General features: G+C 46.1%; 2 protein-coding genes across 5 annotated transcripts in view; one reads left to right on the top strand and one right to left on the bottom strand.

The window, feature by feature from the left end:
- Positions 1-2,219: 2,219 nt before the first annotated feature.
- Positions 2,220-14,566, bottom strand: emc6 (ER membrane protein complex subunit 6). Of its 2 annotated transcripts, none has more exons than XM_068010781.1 (2): positions 14,462-14,566; positions 2,220-3,777 (listed from the first exon to the last, which is right to left on the bottom strand). In XM_068010781.1, exon 2 carries the CDS (start codon positions 3,756-3,758, stop codon positions 3,426-3,428), a length of 333 nt encoding a protein of 110 aa, XP_067866882.1. In that variant the 5' UTR covers positions 3,759-3,777; positions 14,462-14,566; the 3' UTR covers positions 2,220-3,425. The 2 variants fall into 2 exon arrangements, with proteins under 2 accessions (XP_067866882.1, XP_067866883.1); XM_068010782.1 differs by having other exon boundaries at positions 2,220-3,774.
- Positions 14,567-14,782: 216 nt separating this feature from the next.
- The window catches only part of shpk (sedoheptulokinase), a 28,119-nt gene continuing 26,777 nt past the window's right edge, over positions 14,783-16,124 (top strand). For all 3 annotated transcript variants that reach the window (XM_068010774.1, XM_068010773.1, XM_068010771.1), the window contains exon 1: positions 14,783-14,844. The gene's annotated coding sequence lies outside the window, so the exon portion shown is untranslated. The remainder of the gene's footprint in view (positions 14,845-16,124) is intronic.

Below are 16,124 nucleotides of genomic sequence, written 5' to 3'. Positions count from 1 at the left end.
TGCAAACTTCTTGATCATGCCCCCTACATTTACATCCAAATGGTTAATATATACCACAAAAAGCAGGGGACCCAGTACTGAGCCCTGCAGAACACCACTGGAAACAGTCCTCCAGTCGCTAAAATACCCGTCAACAATTACACTTTGTTGCCTGCCACTGAGCCAATTTTGTATCCATCTTGCTGCATTTCCCTGGATCCCATGGGAATTTTTTTTTTAAACAGTCTGCCATGTGGTATCTTTCAAAAGCCTCACTAAAATCTATGTAGACCACATCAACTCCCCTCATCTATCTTCCTCGTTACTTCAAAAAATTTGATCAAGTTGGTCAAACAAGATGTTCCCTTAACAAATCCATGCTATTCTTGATTAACCTGTGCCTTTCTAAGTATCCTCTGTCTCAGAATAGATTCCAATAATTTGCCCACTACTGAGGTTAGACTGACTGGCCTGTAATTATTCAGTCTATCCTTTGCTCCTTTTTAAAGAGGTACAACGTTAGCAGTTCTCCAATCCTCTGGCGCCACACTTGTATCCAATGAGGACTGGAAAATGATGGTCAGACCTTTTGCTGTTTCCTCTCTCGCTTCTTTTAACAGCCTCAGGTTCATCTTATTTAGTCCTGGTGATTTATCAACTTTCAAGGATGCTAATCCCATTAATACTTGCTCTCTCCCTATGTTTATCACATCCAATACTTCATACTCCTTAACTACAATTTTATTTATTTATTTATTTAGAGATACAGCACTGAAACAGGCCCTTCGGCCCACCTAGCCTGTGCTGACCATCGACCACCCATTTATACTAATCCTACACTAATCCCATATTCCCTACCACCTACCTATACTAGGAGAAATTTATAATGGCCAATTTACCTATCAACCTCTGCATTGTCCCCCTCTTTTGTGAAGACAGACACAATGTATTCATTTGATAGAGGTATTCAAAATCATGAGGGATCTGGACAGAGTAGATAGGGAAAAACTTCCCATTGGTGGAAGGCTCAAGAACAAGAGGGCACAGATTTAAGTTAGCTTGTAAAAGAAGCAATAGCGACATGAGGAAAAAACTTTCCCATGCAGCGAGTAGTTGGGATCTGGAATGCACTGCCAGAGTGTGACGGAGGCAGGTTCAATCTCGGCCTGCAAGATGGAATTGGATTGTTATCGGAAAAGGAAGAATGTGCAGGGCTGTGGGGAGAAGGTGGGGGAGTGGCACTAGGTAAATTGCTCTTTGAGAGCTGGTGCAGAATGGCCTCCTTCTGTGCTGTAACCAATCTGGGTAGTGCCCTTCACAACTGCAGGACATCCCAATGTGCTTTACAGCCAATGAAGTACTCCTTGAAGTGTAGTCACCGTTGTAGTTAGCACAAAACAAATTCCCACAAACAGCAATATGGATGATCAGATAATCTTTTTACTGATGCTAGTTGAGGGTGAAATGATGGGCTAGGATAACGGGGAGAACTCTTTGCTCCTCCCTGCTGTGGGATCATTTATGTCCACCTGAGGGGACAAGATGAGGCCTTTTAATGCCGGCCATGAGACTGAACCAAGGACCTAAAGCTCCACAGCTCCATCCTCCTGACAGTGATTAGATAACGTCTTGCCTGTGAACGGATGGCTATTTTTTTCAGCCGGCATAGACACAATGGGCTGAATGGACATGTTCTGTGCTGTAACTTTTCTATGGGTCTACTTAAGAGTCAACCACATTGCTCTTGGTCTGGAGTCACATGTAGTCCAGACCAGGTAAGGATGGCAGATTTCCTTTCTTAAAAGGACATTAGTGAACCAGATGAATTTTTATGACAATCGATAGTTTTATAACACCATTACTGAGACTAGCTTTCAATTCCAAATTTTTATTTTTAATTAATTAAATTTAAATTCCACCAGCTGCTGTGGTGGGATTTGAACCTGTGTCTCCAGGGTATTAGCCTGGGCTTCTGGATTGCTAGTTCAGTGACATTACCACTGCACCTATTTGATTACCTATCAAAAAAGCCTATCTCCGAGTAATCTGCAAACACTCCAGGTGATCATGAGTGGGTGCCACATGGTCCAGTTGTGGGATTGTTGAGCTATTCTCCAGTGAGGAACAGCCAATGCAGCGCAGACTCTCGAAAAGGAGCATGAAACGGAAAACATGAACAGCAGGTAGGACCAATAATTGGAGAGCTCAAACCAGACTTTTAGAAAAAACAAATGAAAAAGTGAAAGTGGATGGTTGGGTTGAGTTTATTCTTGTAAAAGCAGGCGACCTGCCTGGAAACACAAGTTAAGACAATGTTATTTGCTACTTTTCTCAAACATTCACAGTTTCTCATCAAAAACCATTGTGACAAAACTGTTTAATTGTAAAACCCTGATTCTCAGATTTTGAACGTGTTACAGCTTGACAGATAGTGAACCCGATTCCAGCCCTCCCCAACTACTCCAGGGTTCTTTGTTAAATCTGCCTAGACTCCCAGCGAACATTTCTTAAGCTTCCCAGCCTTCCATTTTGCCAAATACAGGATGGGAGCCATAAGACAGGTGCAATATGGAAACTGCCAAATCTCCATGACTGTACCACAGACCTTTGCTTCAAACTATCCTCTCTCTGTATGAACAGTCATTCCCACAGGAGCTCTTCAGTCTCAGTCGGGAACACCTGCTGTTACTCACTGGGATTTGCACACGTCAGCACAGGGATGGAGAACGGCCCACACACTGAACAAACGATATAGCAAGGAGGTGTACCAATCTGCATGTCGGGTTAATGTTAACTATCCTAGCACAGAGCTACTCTATACAGGACCTGCGAGCCAGATACTGAGGGCGTGAAGCAGAGCCATTGCCCTCACAATGCTCCTGAACTCCTGCCTGTGGACCCTGCATAGGGAGGAGAGGCAGTGCCATCAATGTTCGAGGGGGTAAGTGTAGCATGTAGTGACATGAGGAGGTTGTGCTTTATAAACTGAGCAGCGGCAGCTGCCAACTGGCTCTCACTCACACAGCAGGTGGGGAAATTCCAGGAAATATCCTCTTCCCCTTCCAACCAACATGGTAAAAGAATTGAAAATTTATGATCCCTCCCCCAGGGGTCTTCACCCACGTGACTAGTTTTAGGCTCGTGAAGAATACACTGGCTGATAAACTCTCCAATCCCTTGTTTACCTTTCCGGATTTGTAGCGGGATTGAAATATTCCCAAAGCATTGGAGAACGTACAGCCACACCGATCAACCCAAAACTGTACAAAATTTAACAGAATCTAAGAGCAGAAGTTGATCTTACAACTGGGAGAAGTATCTGTGCAGCTTGTGACTACGATGGGTTTAAATTGTCATTCATTAAAGTGGACGTGGGTGAGAGTGAAAGCGTTGCACTGGCCCAATTGTCCGACAGGGTGGTGGGGGTCTCCCACCTGGACCCTGCTTCAATACACATGCACCATGCCGTACAGGAAGGTCCAGAACAGAATGTAGGTGAACAGCCCACCGACCAGGCCTCCAGTGAAAAGAGGACGACGGGACTTGAAGTACTTGCTCCAGCGATGGCCGGCTTTTACAATCAGCAGTACAGAGAGGAGGAACGAGGCGACAAAGTAGAAGACAAAACCAGTCAGTGCCGTCAGACCCAGGATCCCGGCAGTGGCTCCCGATAGTGCAGACACGGATGTGCGGCAATAATCCAAGATGGCTGCGTTACCTCGCACGGCTAACTCACTGATAAACTGCGGACCTTCCCGTTTAAAGCCCAAGGCAGCCATGGCAACTTCAGGGATTCTTCTGGAGGGAAAAGCATGTGAGTGAATAAAAGAGATGAGTAATCAAGACACAATAACAAATTGCATTTATATAGCGCCTTTAATGTAGTAAAACGTCCCAAGGTGCTTCATAGGAGTGTTATAGGAACATAGAAAATAGGAGCAGTAGACCATTCGGTCCTTCTCTGCCATTCAAAAAAGATCATGACTGATTGTCTAATTAACTACCCTGTTCCCGCTTTCTCCCCACATCCCTTGATCCCTTTGGCATTAATATATCTCTCTCCTTCTTGAATATATTTAATGACGGCCTCCACTGCCTTCTGCGGTAGAGAATTCCACAGGTTCACCACCCTCCGAGTGAAGAAATTTCTGCTCAGCTTGGTTCTAAATGGCATACCCCATATCCTGAGACTCTGACCCCTGGTTCTGGACTCCCCAGACATCGGGAACATCCTCCCTGCATCTAGCCTGTTAGAATTTTATAGGTTTCTGTGAGATCCCCTCTCATTCTTCTAAACTCCAGTGAATATAGGTCTAGTCGACCCAATCTCTCCTCATACGTCAATCCTGCCATCCCAGGAATCAGCCTAGTAAATCTTCTTTGCACTCCCTCCACAGCAAGAACATCCTTCCTCAGATAAGGAGACCAAAACTGCACACAATACTCCAGATGTGGTGTCACCAAGGCCCTGTATAACTGCAGTAACATCCTTGCTCCTGTACTCAAAACCTGTTGCAATGAAAGCCAACATACCATTCGCCTTCCTAACTGCTTGCTGCACCTGAATGCTTACTTTCAGCGACTGGTGTACAAGGACATCCAGGTCTCGTTGCAACCCCCCCTCTCCTAATCTATCACCATTTAGATAATCTACCTTTCTGTTTTTACAACCAAAGTGGATAACCTCACATTTATCCACGTTATACTGCATCTGCCATGCATTTGCTCACTCACCCAACTTGTCCAAATCACACTGGAGCCTCTTTGCACCCTTCTCACAGCACCGCCCCCCCCCCCCCCCACCCCACCCCCAGCTTTGTGTTTGTTTGTTACCAAGCCACATAAGGAGATACTGGGGGCTTGATGACTATAAGCTTGGTCAAAGAGGTAGTTTTTAAAGGAGCATCTCAAAAAGGAGAGATTTAGGGAGGGAATTCCAGAACTTCAGGCCCAGGCAGCTCAAAACACAGCTGCCAATGGTGCATTGATGAAAACCGGAGATATACAAGAGACCGGAATTAGAGGAGAGCAGAGGCCTCAGAGCATTGTAGTGCTGGAGGAGATCAGATACAGAGTGAAGCTCCCTCTACACTGTCCCCATCAAACACTCCCAGGCCAGGTACAGTACGGGGTTAGATACAGAGTAAAGCTCCCTCTACACTGTCCCCATCAAACACTCCCAGGCCAGGTACAGTACGGGGTTAGATACAGAGTAAAGCTCCCTCTACACTGTCCCATCAAATAGTCCCAAAGCAGGTGCAACACGGGGTTAGATGCAGAGGAAAGCTCCCTCTACACTGTCCCAAATACTCCCAGGACAGGTACAGCACAGGTTAGATACAGAGTAAAGCACCCTCTACACTGTCCCATCAAATACTCCACACAATTCATTCTGAAACTAGGGTCTTAAATCTGAACAAAGGAAACTATGAAGGTATGAGGGGCAAGTTGTCTATGGAGGATTGGGAAAATACATTAAAAGTTTTGATGGTAGGCAGGCAATGGCAAGTATTTAAAGTATTACACGGTCGACAACAAATATACATTCCTCTAAGAGAAAAAACCCAACAGGAAAGGTGAATCAACCATGGCTAACCAAAGAAGGTAAAGACTGCAACAGATCGAAGGAAGTGACTTATAAGGTTGCCAGAAGAAGTGGTAAGCCTGAGGATTGGGAGCAATTTAGAATCCAACAAAGAATGACCAAGAAACTAATAAAGAAAGGAAGAGAATATGAATGCAAGCTAGTGAGAAACATAAAGGTGGACTAAAAAAGCTTCTTTAGGTATATGAAAAGGAAAAGATTAGCAAGGACAAATATGGGTCAATTACAGGCAGAGACAGGAGAGTTTGTGGTGGAGAATGGGGAAATGGCAGAGAGACTAAACAATTATTTTGTGTCAGTCTTCATGGAAGATGATACAGAAAATCTCCCAGAAATACTAGGGAACTTGTAAAAATTAGGAACTGAAAGAAATTAGTATCAATAAAGTGGCAGTACTCAAAAAATTAATTGGATTGAAAGTTGATAAATCCCCCGTACCAGATGAGTTACAACCCATAGTATTGAAGGATGTGACTATCGAGACAACGGATGCATTGGTGGTTTCAAAATTCTATAGATTCTGGAAGGGTTCCTGCAGACTGGAAAGTAGAAAATGTAACCCCACTATTGAAAAAGGGAGTGAGAGAGAAAACAGAGAACTACAGACCTGTTAGTTTGACATCAGCAGTAGGGAAAATGGTAGAATCTATTATAAAAGGATGGATAATTGGACACCTGGAAAATAATGATATGATTGGGCAGAGTCAACATGGATTTATGAAAGGGAAATCATGTTTGACAAACCTGGAGGAGTTTTTTGAGGATGTTACTTGTAGCAAAGATAAAGGAGAACCAGTGGATGTGGTGCATTTGGATTTTCAGAAGGCTTTTGATAAAGTCCCAACAGGAGGTTAGTAAACAAAATTAGAGCACCTGGGATTGGGGTAGTATACTGCTATGGATTGAGAATTGGTTAACAGACAGAAAGCAGACAGTAGGAGTAAACAGGTCATTCTCAGGACGGCAGGCTGTTACTAGTGGGGTACCGCAAGGATCAGTGCTGGGGTCACAGCTGTTCACAATCTATATAAGTGATTTGGATTTGGGGACCAATTGTAATATTTCCAAATTTGCTGATGACACAAAACTAGGTGGGAATGTAAGTTGTGAGGAGGATGCAAGGAGGCTTCAAGGGGACTTGGACAGGCGAAGTGAATGGGCAAGAACATGGCAGATGGAATATAATGTGAATAAGTGTGAAGTGATCCACTTTGGTAGAAACATAGGAAGACAGTATTTCTTAAATAGAGTCATAGAGTTATACAGCACAGACACAGGCCCTTCGGCCCATCGTGTCTGTGCCGGCCATACAGCACCCAACTACTCTAATCCCATATTCCTGCACTTGGCCCGTAGCCGTGTATGCTATGGTGTTTCAAGTGCTCATCTAAATACTTCTTAAATGTGTGAGGGTTCCTGCCTCTACCACCTCTTCAGGTAGTGCGTTCCAGATTCCAACCACCCTCTGGGTGAAAAAATGTTTTCTCAAATCTCCCCTAAACCTCCTGCCCCTTACCCTAAATCTATGCCCCCTGGTTCTTGACCCCTTCGCTAAGGGAAAAAGTTTCCTCCTATCTAACCTATCAATGCCCCTCATAATCTTGTACACCTCAATCATGTCCCCCCCCCTCAACCTTCTCTGCTCCAAGAAAAACATCCCTAGCCTTTCCAGTCTCTCTTCATAGCTGAAATGCTCCAGCCCAGGCAACATCCTGGTGAATCTCCTCTGCACCCTCTCCAATGCAATCATCCTTCCGATAGTGTTGCGATCAGAACTGTACACAGTACTCCAGCTGTAGCCCAACCAGCACTCTATACAGATCCATCATAACCTCCCTACTCTTATATTCTGTGCCTCGGCTAATAAAGGCAAGTATCCCATATGCCTTCCTAACCACCTTATCTACCTGTGCTGCTGCCTCTAATGGCGAGAGGTTGGGAAGTGTTATGTCCAAAGAGACCTGGCTGTCCTTGTTCATGAGTCACTAAAAGCTACTATGCAGGTGCAGCAAGCAATTAAGAAGGCAAATGGTATGTTGGCCTCCATTGCAAGGGGATTTGAGTACAGGAGTAAAGATGGCTTAGTGCAATTGTTTAAAGCCTTGGTGAGACAGCACCTGGAGTAGTGTGTACAATTTTGGTTTCCTTATCTAAGGAAGGATATACTTGCCATAGAGGGAGTGCAATGGAGGTTCACCAGACTAATCCCTGGGATGGTGGGATTGTCTTCACAGAAATTGCAAAAACTGGGCCTGTATTCTCTAGAATTTTGAAGGATGAGAAGTGATCTCATTGAAACTTATAAAATTCTTACAGGGCATGACAGGGTAGTTGTAGATAGGATGATTCCCCTGGCTGGTGAGCCTAGAACCAGGAGACACAGACTTAGAATAAGGGGCAGGTCATTTAAGACTGAGATGAGGAGGAATTTCTTTACTCGGGGTGGTGAATCTGTGGAATTCTCTACCCCAGAGGGCTGTGGAAGCTCAGTCATTGAGCATGTTCAAGACAGAAATTGATAGATTTCTGGATAGTAATGGAATCAAGGGATATGGGACAGTGGGGGAAAATGGCGTAGAGGTAGATGACAGCCATGATCTGTTTGAATGGCGGAGCAGGCTCGACAGGCCGAATGCCCTTCTCCTGCTCCTATTTACTACGTATACAGTGATGAGTAGCGTATAGTGTATAGACAGCAGTATTCTGGTGATATACACTGTATATCACTAGACAGTGGCGCAGTGGTTAGCACCGCAGCCTCACAGCTCCAGTGACCCAGGTTCAATTCTGGGTACTGCCTGTGTGGATATTGCAAGTTCTCCCTGTGTCTGCGTGGGTTTCCTCCGGGTGCTCCGGTTTCCTCCCACAGCCAAAAAGACTTGCAAGTTGTTAGGTAAATTGGCCATTATAAATTGCCCCTAGTATAGGTAGGTGGTAGGGGAATATAGGGACAGGTGAGGATGTGGTAAGAATATGGGATTAGTGTAGGATTAGTATAAATGGGTGGTTAATGGTTGGCACAGACTCGGTGGGCCGAAGGGCCTGTTTCAGTGCTGTATCTCTAAATCTAAATATATGTTGATATACACTTTAGTGTATATATAGCATATACAGTGATACACACTGTATATAGTGCATATATGGTGATACACACACACATTATATATATATATATATATATATATATATATATATATATATATATACACACACACACACACACACACACACAGTAATATACAATGTGTACGCATGTGAGAGCAGCAGGGAGAAGATCATCCCAAACAGTGTAGGTGCAAGAACACAGTTCTGTTACACGCCACTCAGGATAGGAAAGGGGTCTGATGAGGTGCTGCTATGCTGAATTGTGCCTTTCATATTGTCATGGAAAGAGGTGATGATGCTCAGTAGCTTTGGTGGACATCTGATCTTTTCTAGTAGTCTGAAGAGACCACGTCTGCTGACGAGGTCAAAGGCTTTGGTGAGATCAATGAAAGCAACGTAGAGGGGCATCTGTTGTTCACGGCATGTCTCCTGTAGCTGGCGAAGGGAGAACAGCATGTCAATGGTGGATCTCTCTGCTCGAAAGCTGCACTGTGCCTCGGGGTAGACATGCTCAGCCAGCTTCTGGAGTCTGTTTAAAATGACTCGAGCAAAGACTTTCCCCACTATGCTGAACAGGGAGATTCCATGGTAGTTGTTGCAGTCACCGCGGTCACCCTTGTTCTTATAGAGGGTGATGATATTGGCATCGCCCATGTCCTGTGATACTGCTCCCTCATCCCAGCACAGGCAAAGCAGTTCATGGAGTGCTGAAAGTACAGCAGGCTTGGCACTCTTGATTATTTCAGGGGTAATGCCGTCCTTTCCAGGGGCTTTTCCGCTGGCTAGAGAATCAATGGCATCACAGAGTTCCGATTTTGTTGGCTGTTCGTCCAGCTCATCCATGACTGGCAGAGACTGGGCTGCATTGAGGACGGTCTCAGTGACAACATTTTCCCTGGAGTACAGTTCTAGGTAGTGCTCCGCCCAGCAGTCCATTTGCTTGCGTTGGTCAGTGATCGGGTCCCCTGATTTAGATTTGAGGGGGGTGAGCTTCTTGATGGTTGGCCCAAAAGCTCTCTTAATGCCATCATACAGTCAGTTGCCAGCATTCGCCAGAGCTGGCGGGCAGCCATAAAGACAGGGCTAAATTGTGGCGAGTCGAAGAGACTTAGTAGTTGGCAGGAAAAAAGACAGAGGCGCAAGGGGAGAGCCAACTGTGCAACAGCCCCAACAAACAAATTTCTCTGCAGCACCTGTGGAAGAGCCTGTCACTCCAGAATTGGCCTTTATAGCCACTCCAGGCGCTGCTTCACAAACCACTGACCACCTCCAGGCGCATATCCATTGTCTCTCGAGATAAGGAGGCCCAAAAGAAGACATTCCTCTGATGTTTCCAGCGTCAGAGGCCAGCTGAATATGACTGTATAGGTGTTGCCACTAGTCATTTGCGCAACGCCTGGCTGTTCTTTGTGCAGCGCTTCTGGCTGCTTTAAGTGCTACGGATGTTAACTCGCTGGGGGCTTTCTTGTAGTTCAGCAGTGCAATGCTCTTAGCGGCTATGACAGGCTCCAGCTCTTCAAAGTGAGATTGAAACCAGTCTGCATTCTGCTTCACACGTTTGCCATAGGTGGTCATTGCTGAGTCACAGATAGCATCTCTGATGTGGGCCCACTTGGTCTCAGCATCCCGTATAGGAATGTTTTGAAGGGCTTTTTCCAAGTGAATTTAGAAACTTATGCAACAGCTGTGGATAAGAAATTCTGCTCGTGTTGATGCACGGGTGGCCCTTCTGTTTGGAGTGATGTAGCTTCTTTGGTTTGAGTCTAACCTTGCTGCACACCAGGGAGTGGTCGGTGTCGCAGTCCACACTGTGGAAGCTGCGTGTGATTTGATTGCTGTTTAAAGAGGCTCGCCTTGTGACGATGAGGTCCAGCTGGTGCCAACGACGCGATCTTGGATGTCTCCATGAAACCTGGTGACAGGGTTTAGTGTGAAAGAACGAGTTGGTGATGCAGAGGTTATGATAGGTACACAACTCAAGCAGTTGAGTTCATCCATCCTTCCAATGCCATAGCATCCAAGGCAGGAGGACCATGAGTCGTGGTCGGCCCCAACCCTGGCATTAAAGTCCCCCAGCAGGGACAGATGTTCGGCATTGGGGATGCTACTAATGATATTATGGAGTTCCTCATAGAACTGGTCTTTAGCTTCAGGTGGGTGGGGAGCAGAGTGTTGGAGTCTTGAGTCTTCAGAAGAAGGAATTTTCCTCCACACAAGATCAGGGGGCAGGTTGTTCAACCTTGCCCGTCTAAGAGCGAAGACCAAAGTACGGAAAGTCCTCATCAGGGAACTCCTCTTTGCTGATGATGCTGCATTAGCATCCCACACTGAAGAGTGTCTGCACAGACTCATCGACAGGATTGCAGCTGCCTGCAACGAATTTGGCCTAACCATCAGCCTCAAGAAAACGATCATCATGGGACAGGACGTCAGAAATGCTCCATCCATCAATATTGGCGACCACGCTCTGGAAGTGGTTCAAGAGTTCACCTACCTAGGCTCAACTATCACCAGTAACCTGTCTCTCGATGCAGAAATCAACAAGCGCATGGGAAAGGCTTCCACTGCTTTGTCCAGACTGGCCAAGAGAGTGTGGGAAAATGGCGCACTGACACAGAACACAAAAGTCCGAGTGTATCAAGCCTGTGTCCTCAGTACCTTGCTCTACGGCAGCGAGGCCTGGACAACGTATGTCAGCCAAGAGCGAAGTCTCAATTCATTCCATCTTCGCTGCCTCCGGAGAATCCTTGGCATCAGGTGGCAGGACCATATCTCCAACACAGAAGTCCTCGAGGCGGCCAACATCCCCAGCATATACACCCTACTGAGCCAGCGGCGCTTGAGATGGCTTGGCCATGTGAGCCACATGAAAGATGGCAGGATCCCCAAGGACACATTGTACAGCGAGCACGTCACTGGTATCAGACCCACCGGCCATCCATGTCTCTGCTTTAAAGACGTCTGCAAACGTGACATGAAGTCCTGTGACACTGATCACAAGTCGTGGGAGTCAGTTGCCAGTGATCGCCAGAGCTGGCAGACAGCCATAAAGGCGGGGCTAAAGTGTGGCGAGGCGAAGAGACTTAGCAGTTGGCAGGAAAAAAGACAGAAGCACAAGGGGAGAGCCAACTGTGTAACAGCCCCGACAACCAATTTTATCTGCAGCACCTGTAGAAGAGTCTGTCACTCTAGAATTGGCCTTTATAGCCACTCCAGGCGCTGCTTCACAAACCACTGACCACCTCTAGGCGCTTACCCATTGTCTCTCGTGACAAGGAGGCTAAAGAAGAAGAAGACAATGTGTACAGTGATAAGTAGTGTATGTGGTGATATACACCATCATGCAGATAGTGATACACCCGGTACACAGTGTATACACAGTGATACACCCTGTATATAAAAGCAAAATACTGTGGATGCTGGAAATCTGAAATAAAAACAAGAAATGCCTGAAATACTCAGCAGGTCTGGCAGCATCTGTGGAGAGAGAAGCAGAGTTAACGTTTCAGGTCAGTGACCCTTCTTCAGAACTGGCAAATATTAGAAATGTGAAAGGTTATAAGCAAGTAAAGTGGGGGTGGGGCAAGAGATAACAAAGGAGAAAGTGTTGATAGGACAAGGTCACAGAATAGCTGACCAGAAGGTCGTGGAGCAAAGGCAAACAATATGTTAATGGTGTGTTGAAAGACAAAGCATTAGTACAGATAGAAAATTGAACAGCCGCAAGTACAAACATGAAAAAACCAGTGGGTAAGCAAACTGAACAAACTAATTTGAAATAAAACAAAACAAAAAAAATTAAAAACTAAAAATAATAAAAGTAAAATGGGGAGCCCGTTATGCTCTGAAATTATTGAACTCAATGTTCAGTCCGGCAGGCTGTAGCGTGCCTAATCGGTAAAAGAGATGCTGTTCCTCGAGCTTGTGCTGATGTTCACTAGAACACCGCAGCAATCCCAGGACAGAGATGTGAGCATGAGAGCAGGGGGGATTGTTGAAATGGCAAGCAACCGGAAGCTCAGGGTCCTGCTTGTGGACTGAGTGGGGGTGTTCTGCAAAGCGGTCACCCAGTCTGCGTTTGGTCTCCCCAATGTTGAGGAGACCACATTGTGAGCAGCGAATACAGTATACTACATTGAAAGAAGTACAAGTAAATCATTGCTTCACCTGAAAGGAGTGTTTGGGGCCTGGGATAGTGAGTGGAGAGGAGGTAAATGGGCAGGTATTACACCTCCTGCGATTGCAAGGGAAGGTGCCATGGGAAGGGGACGAGGTGGTGGGGGTAATGGAGGAGTGGACCAGGGTGTCACAGAGGTAATGATCCCTTCGGAATGCTGACAGAGGAAGGGAGGGGGAAGATGCGTTTGGTAGTGGCATCACGCTGGAGGTGGCGGAAATGGCGGAGGATGATCCTTTGGATATGGAGGCTGATGGGGTGGGAAGTGAGGACAAGGGGAACCCTGTCACGGTCTGGGAGGGAGGGGAAAGGGTGAGAGTAGAGGTACGGGAAATGGGCCGGACACAGTTGAGGGCCCTGTCAACCAGTGGGGGGGAATCCTCAGTTGAGGAAAAAGGAAGACAAATCAGAAGCGCACCCTGTATATACCCTGTATAATGTATACACAGTGCGATACCCTGTGTACACAGTGATATACAGATATACGGTGACATGCCCTGTATAATGTATATACAGTGACATGCCCTGTATATATATACACATACAGTGACATGCCCTGTATAATGTATATACAGTGACATGCCCTGTATAATGTGTATATAATATATATATATATATATCAGGCCTGTGTCCTCAGTACCTTGCTCTACGGCAGCGAGGCCTGGACAACGTATGCCAGCCAAGAGCGACGTCTCAATTCATTCCATCTTCGCTGCCTTCGGAGAATACTTGGCATCAGGTGGCAGGACTATATCTCCAACACAGAAGTCCTTGAAGCGGCCAACACCCCCAGCTTATACACACTACTGAGTCAGCGGCGCTTGAGATGGCTTGGCCATGTGAGCCGCATGGAAGATGGCAGGATCCCCAAAGACACATTGTACAGCGAGCTCGCCACTGGTATCAGACCCACCGGCCGTCCATGTCTCCGTTATAAAGACGTCTGCAAACGCGACATGAAATCGTGTGACATTGATCACAAGTCGTGGGAGTCAGTTGCCAGCATTCGCCAGAGCTGGCGGGCAGCCATAAAGACAGGGCTAAATTGTGGCGAGTCGAAGAGACTTAGTAGTTGGCAGGAAAAAAGACAGAGGCGCAAGGGGAGAGCCAACTGTGCAACAGCCCCAACAAACAAATTTCTCTGCAGCACCTGTGGAAGAGCCTGTCACTCCAGAATTGGCCTTTATAGCCACTCCAGGCGCTGCTTCACAAACCACTGACCACCTCCAGGCGCGTATCCATTGTCTCTCGAGATAAGGAGGCCCAAAGAAACAAGAAATATATATATATATATATATATATATATATATATATATATATACAGTGACATGCCCTGTATAATGTATATACAGTGACATGCCCTGTATAATGTATATGTGCTGTTTCCTCTCCCTTTGCTCTAACCTGGGGACAGCGCCCTCTGCTGCTCAGTCTGTGCTACAGCACACCTCATCCTGGGTCCTCTCCCACTGAGGTGTCCAAATCGGTGCCGGACCGGGAGCGGCGCTTCGCTTCAAGCCCGCGGCCTCGCGAGTATTAACCCGGCGCTCCGCCACACCAACATCTATATTGGTGATGGGCAGGTAATCACTCACCAGCGCGGCCTGCAGCTTCCTCCTCCCACACACGGACGAACAACACCTCCTGTACCACCAACAGCTTCCCCTCAGCCCGTCACCGCCGCCATTACCCAAGCGCCACTCCCCCTCCCGTCACCTTTCACCTACACTTATTAGACAAATCCAACTGAAACATTCCTCAAATTAAAGTTCTGTGATTTAAATTAAATTCTAACACTTTTTGACAGGATTGATGTAAAAATATTGCAGCGGATAGAAATATATTTCGACACAGGTTTGATTGACGGGACGTGTCAGGGCCCCACCCTTTGACTGGGCCACGCCCCTTTCACGCAGCCCCGCCCTCTCCTGGTCGGAGTCCGTTTCCTCTTGGCTTTGAGGCGCGAGTGCTGCAACAGGTAATGGCTTTTCCGACTATTTATCTAATTAAAACCGCTTCACTTTATTTTGTGTGTTAATCGCTCTCTGTTTTTTCCTACGGGTTGTTTTCAATAATCATCGACGGGTTTTTAAACTGAATTGCGGCCAACTGCCATGGCAGGTGTGAAGCCGTTCACAGACTGTCAGTCAAAACCAGGCTCCGCCCTTATCTATGCAGACCACGCCCCCTAATGAATATTTCTGTCAATCTCTCCATCAAACCCAGAGGAAACAGTTCTGATGAAGGGTCACTGACCTGAAATGTTAACTCTGCTTCTCTCTCCACAGATGCTGCCAGTCCTGCTGAGTATTTCCAGCGTTTCTTGTTTTTATTTCAGATTTCCAGCATCTGCAGTATTTTGCTTTTATGTCCTTATCTCACCTTTGGTTCTTTTGTCAATTACCTTAAATCTGCATCCCCTTGTTACCAATGCTCCTGTCACCGGAAACAGTTTCTCCTCATTCACTCTTTCTAAACCCTTCATGATTTTAGTTTAGTTTAGTTTAGTTTAGAGATACAGCACTGAAACAGGCCCTTCGGCCCACCGAGTCTGTGCCGACCATCAACCACCCATTTACACTAATCCTACACTAATTCCATATTCCTACCACATCCCCACCTGTCCCTATATTCCCCTACCACCTACCTATACTAGGGGCAATTTATAATGGCCAATTTACCTATCAACCTGCAAGTCTTTGGCTTTTGGGAGGAAACCGGAGCACCCGGAGGAAACCCACGCAGGCACAGGGAGAACTTGCAAACTCCACACAGGCAGTACCCAGAATTGAACCCGGGTCGCTGGAGCTGTGAGGCTGCGGTGCTAACCATTTTGAATGCCTCTAATAAATCTCCCCTTAACCTCCTCAACTCTAATGCTTCTCCAGTCTCTCCACATATCTGAATTCCCTCATCCCTGGTACCATTCTGGTCAATCTCCTCTGCACCCTCTTCAGGGTCTTGATATCCTTCCTAAGGTGTGGTGCCCAGAATTGGCCACAATATTCCAACTGGGGTCCAACAAGTGTTTTATAAATATTTAGTGTTTTAAAAAATATTGTACTTTTTGTTTCTGTGAAATATTTATTGTTATTTTTATCTTGTTAAGACACTCTTGTTTACAATTCTTTGGCCTCAAATTTTAGTCTTGCCAAACTTCTTTATAATTAGAGAAGATAATTCTTGTAATTCCTATGTGGAAGCCTCTTAACCTCATGTTCAAATCCCTCCATGGCCTCACCCCCACCCTATCTGTTA

Source organism: Heterodontus francisci, chromosome 30 (genome assembly GCF_036365525.1).
Source record: "Heterodontus francisci isolate sHetFra1 chromosome 30, sHetFra1.hap1, whole genome shotgun sequence".
Lineage (NCBI taxonomy): Eukaryota > Metazoa > Chordata > Chondrichthyes > Heterodontiformes > Heterodontidae > Heterodontus > Heterodontus francisci.
The sequence above is the reverse complement of the archived record's forward strand: the minus strand, read 5'-3'. Positions and strand labels throughout refer to the sequence as shown.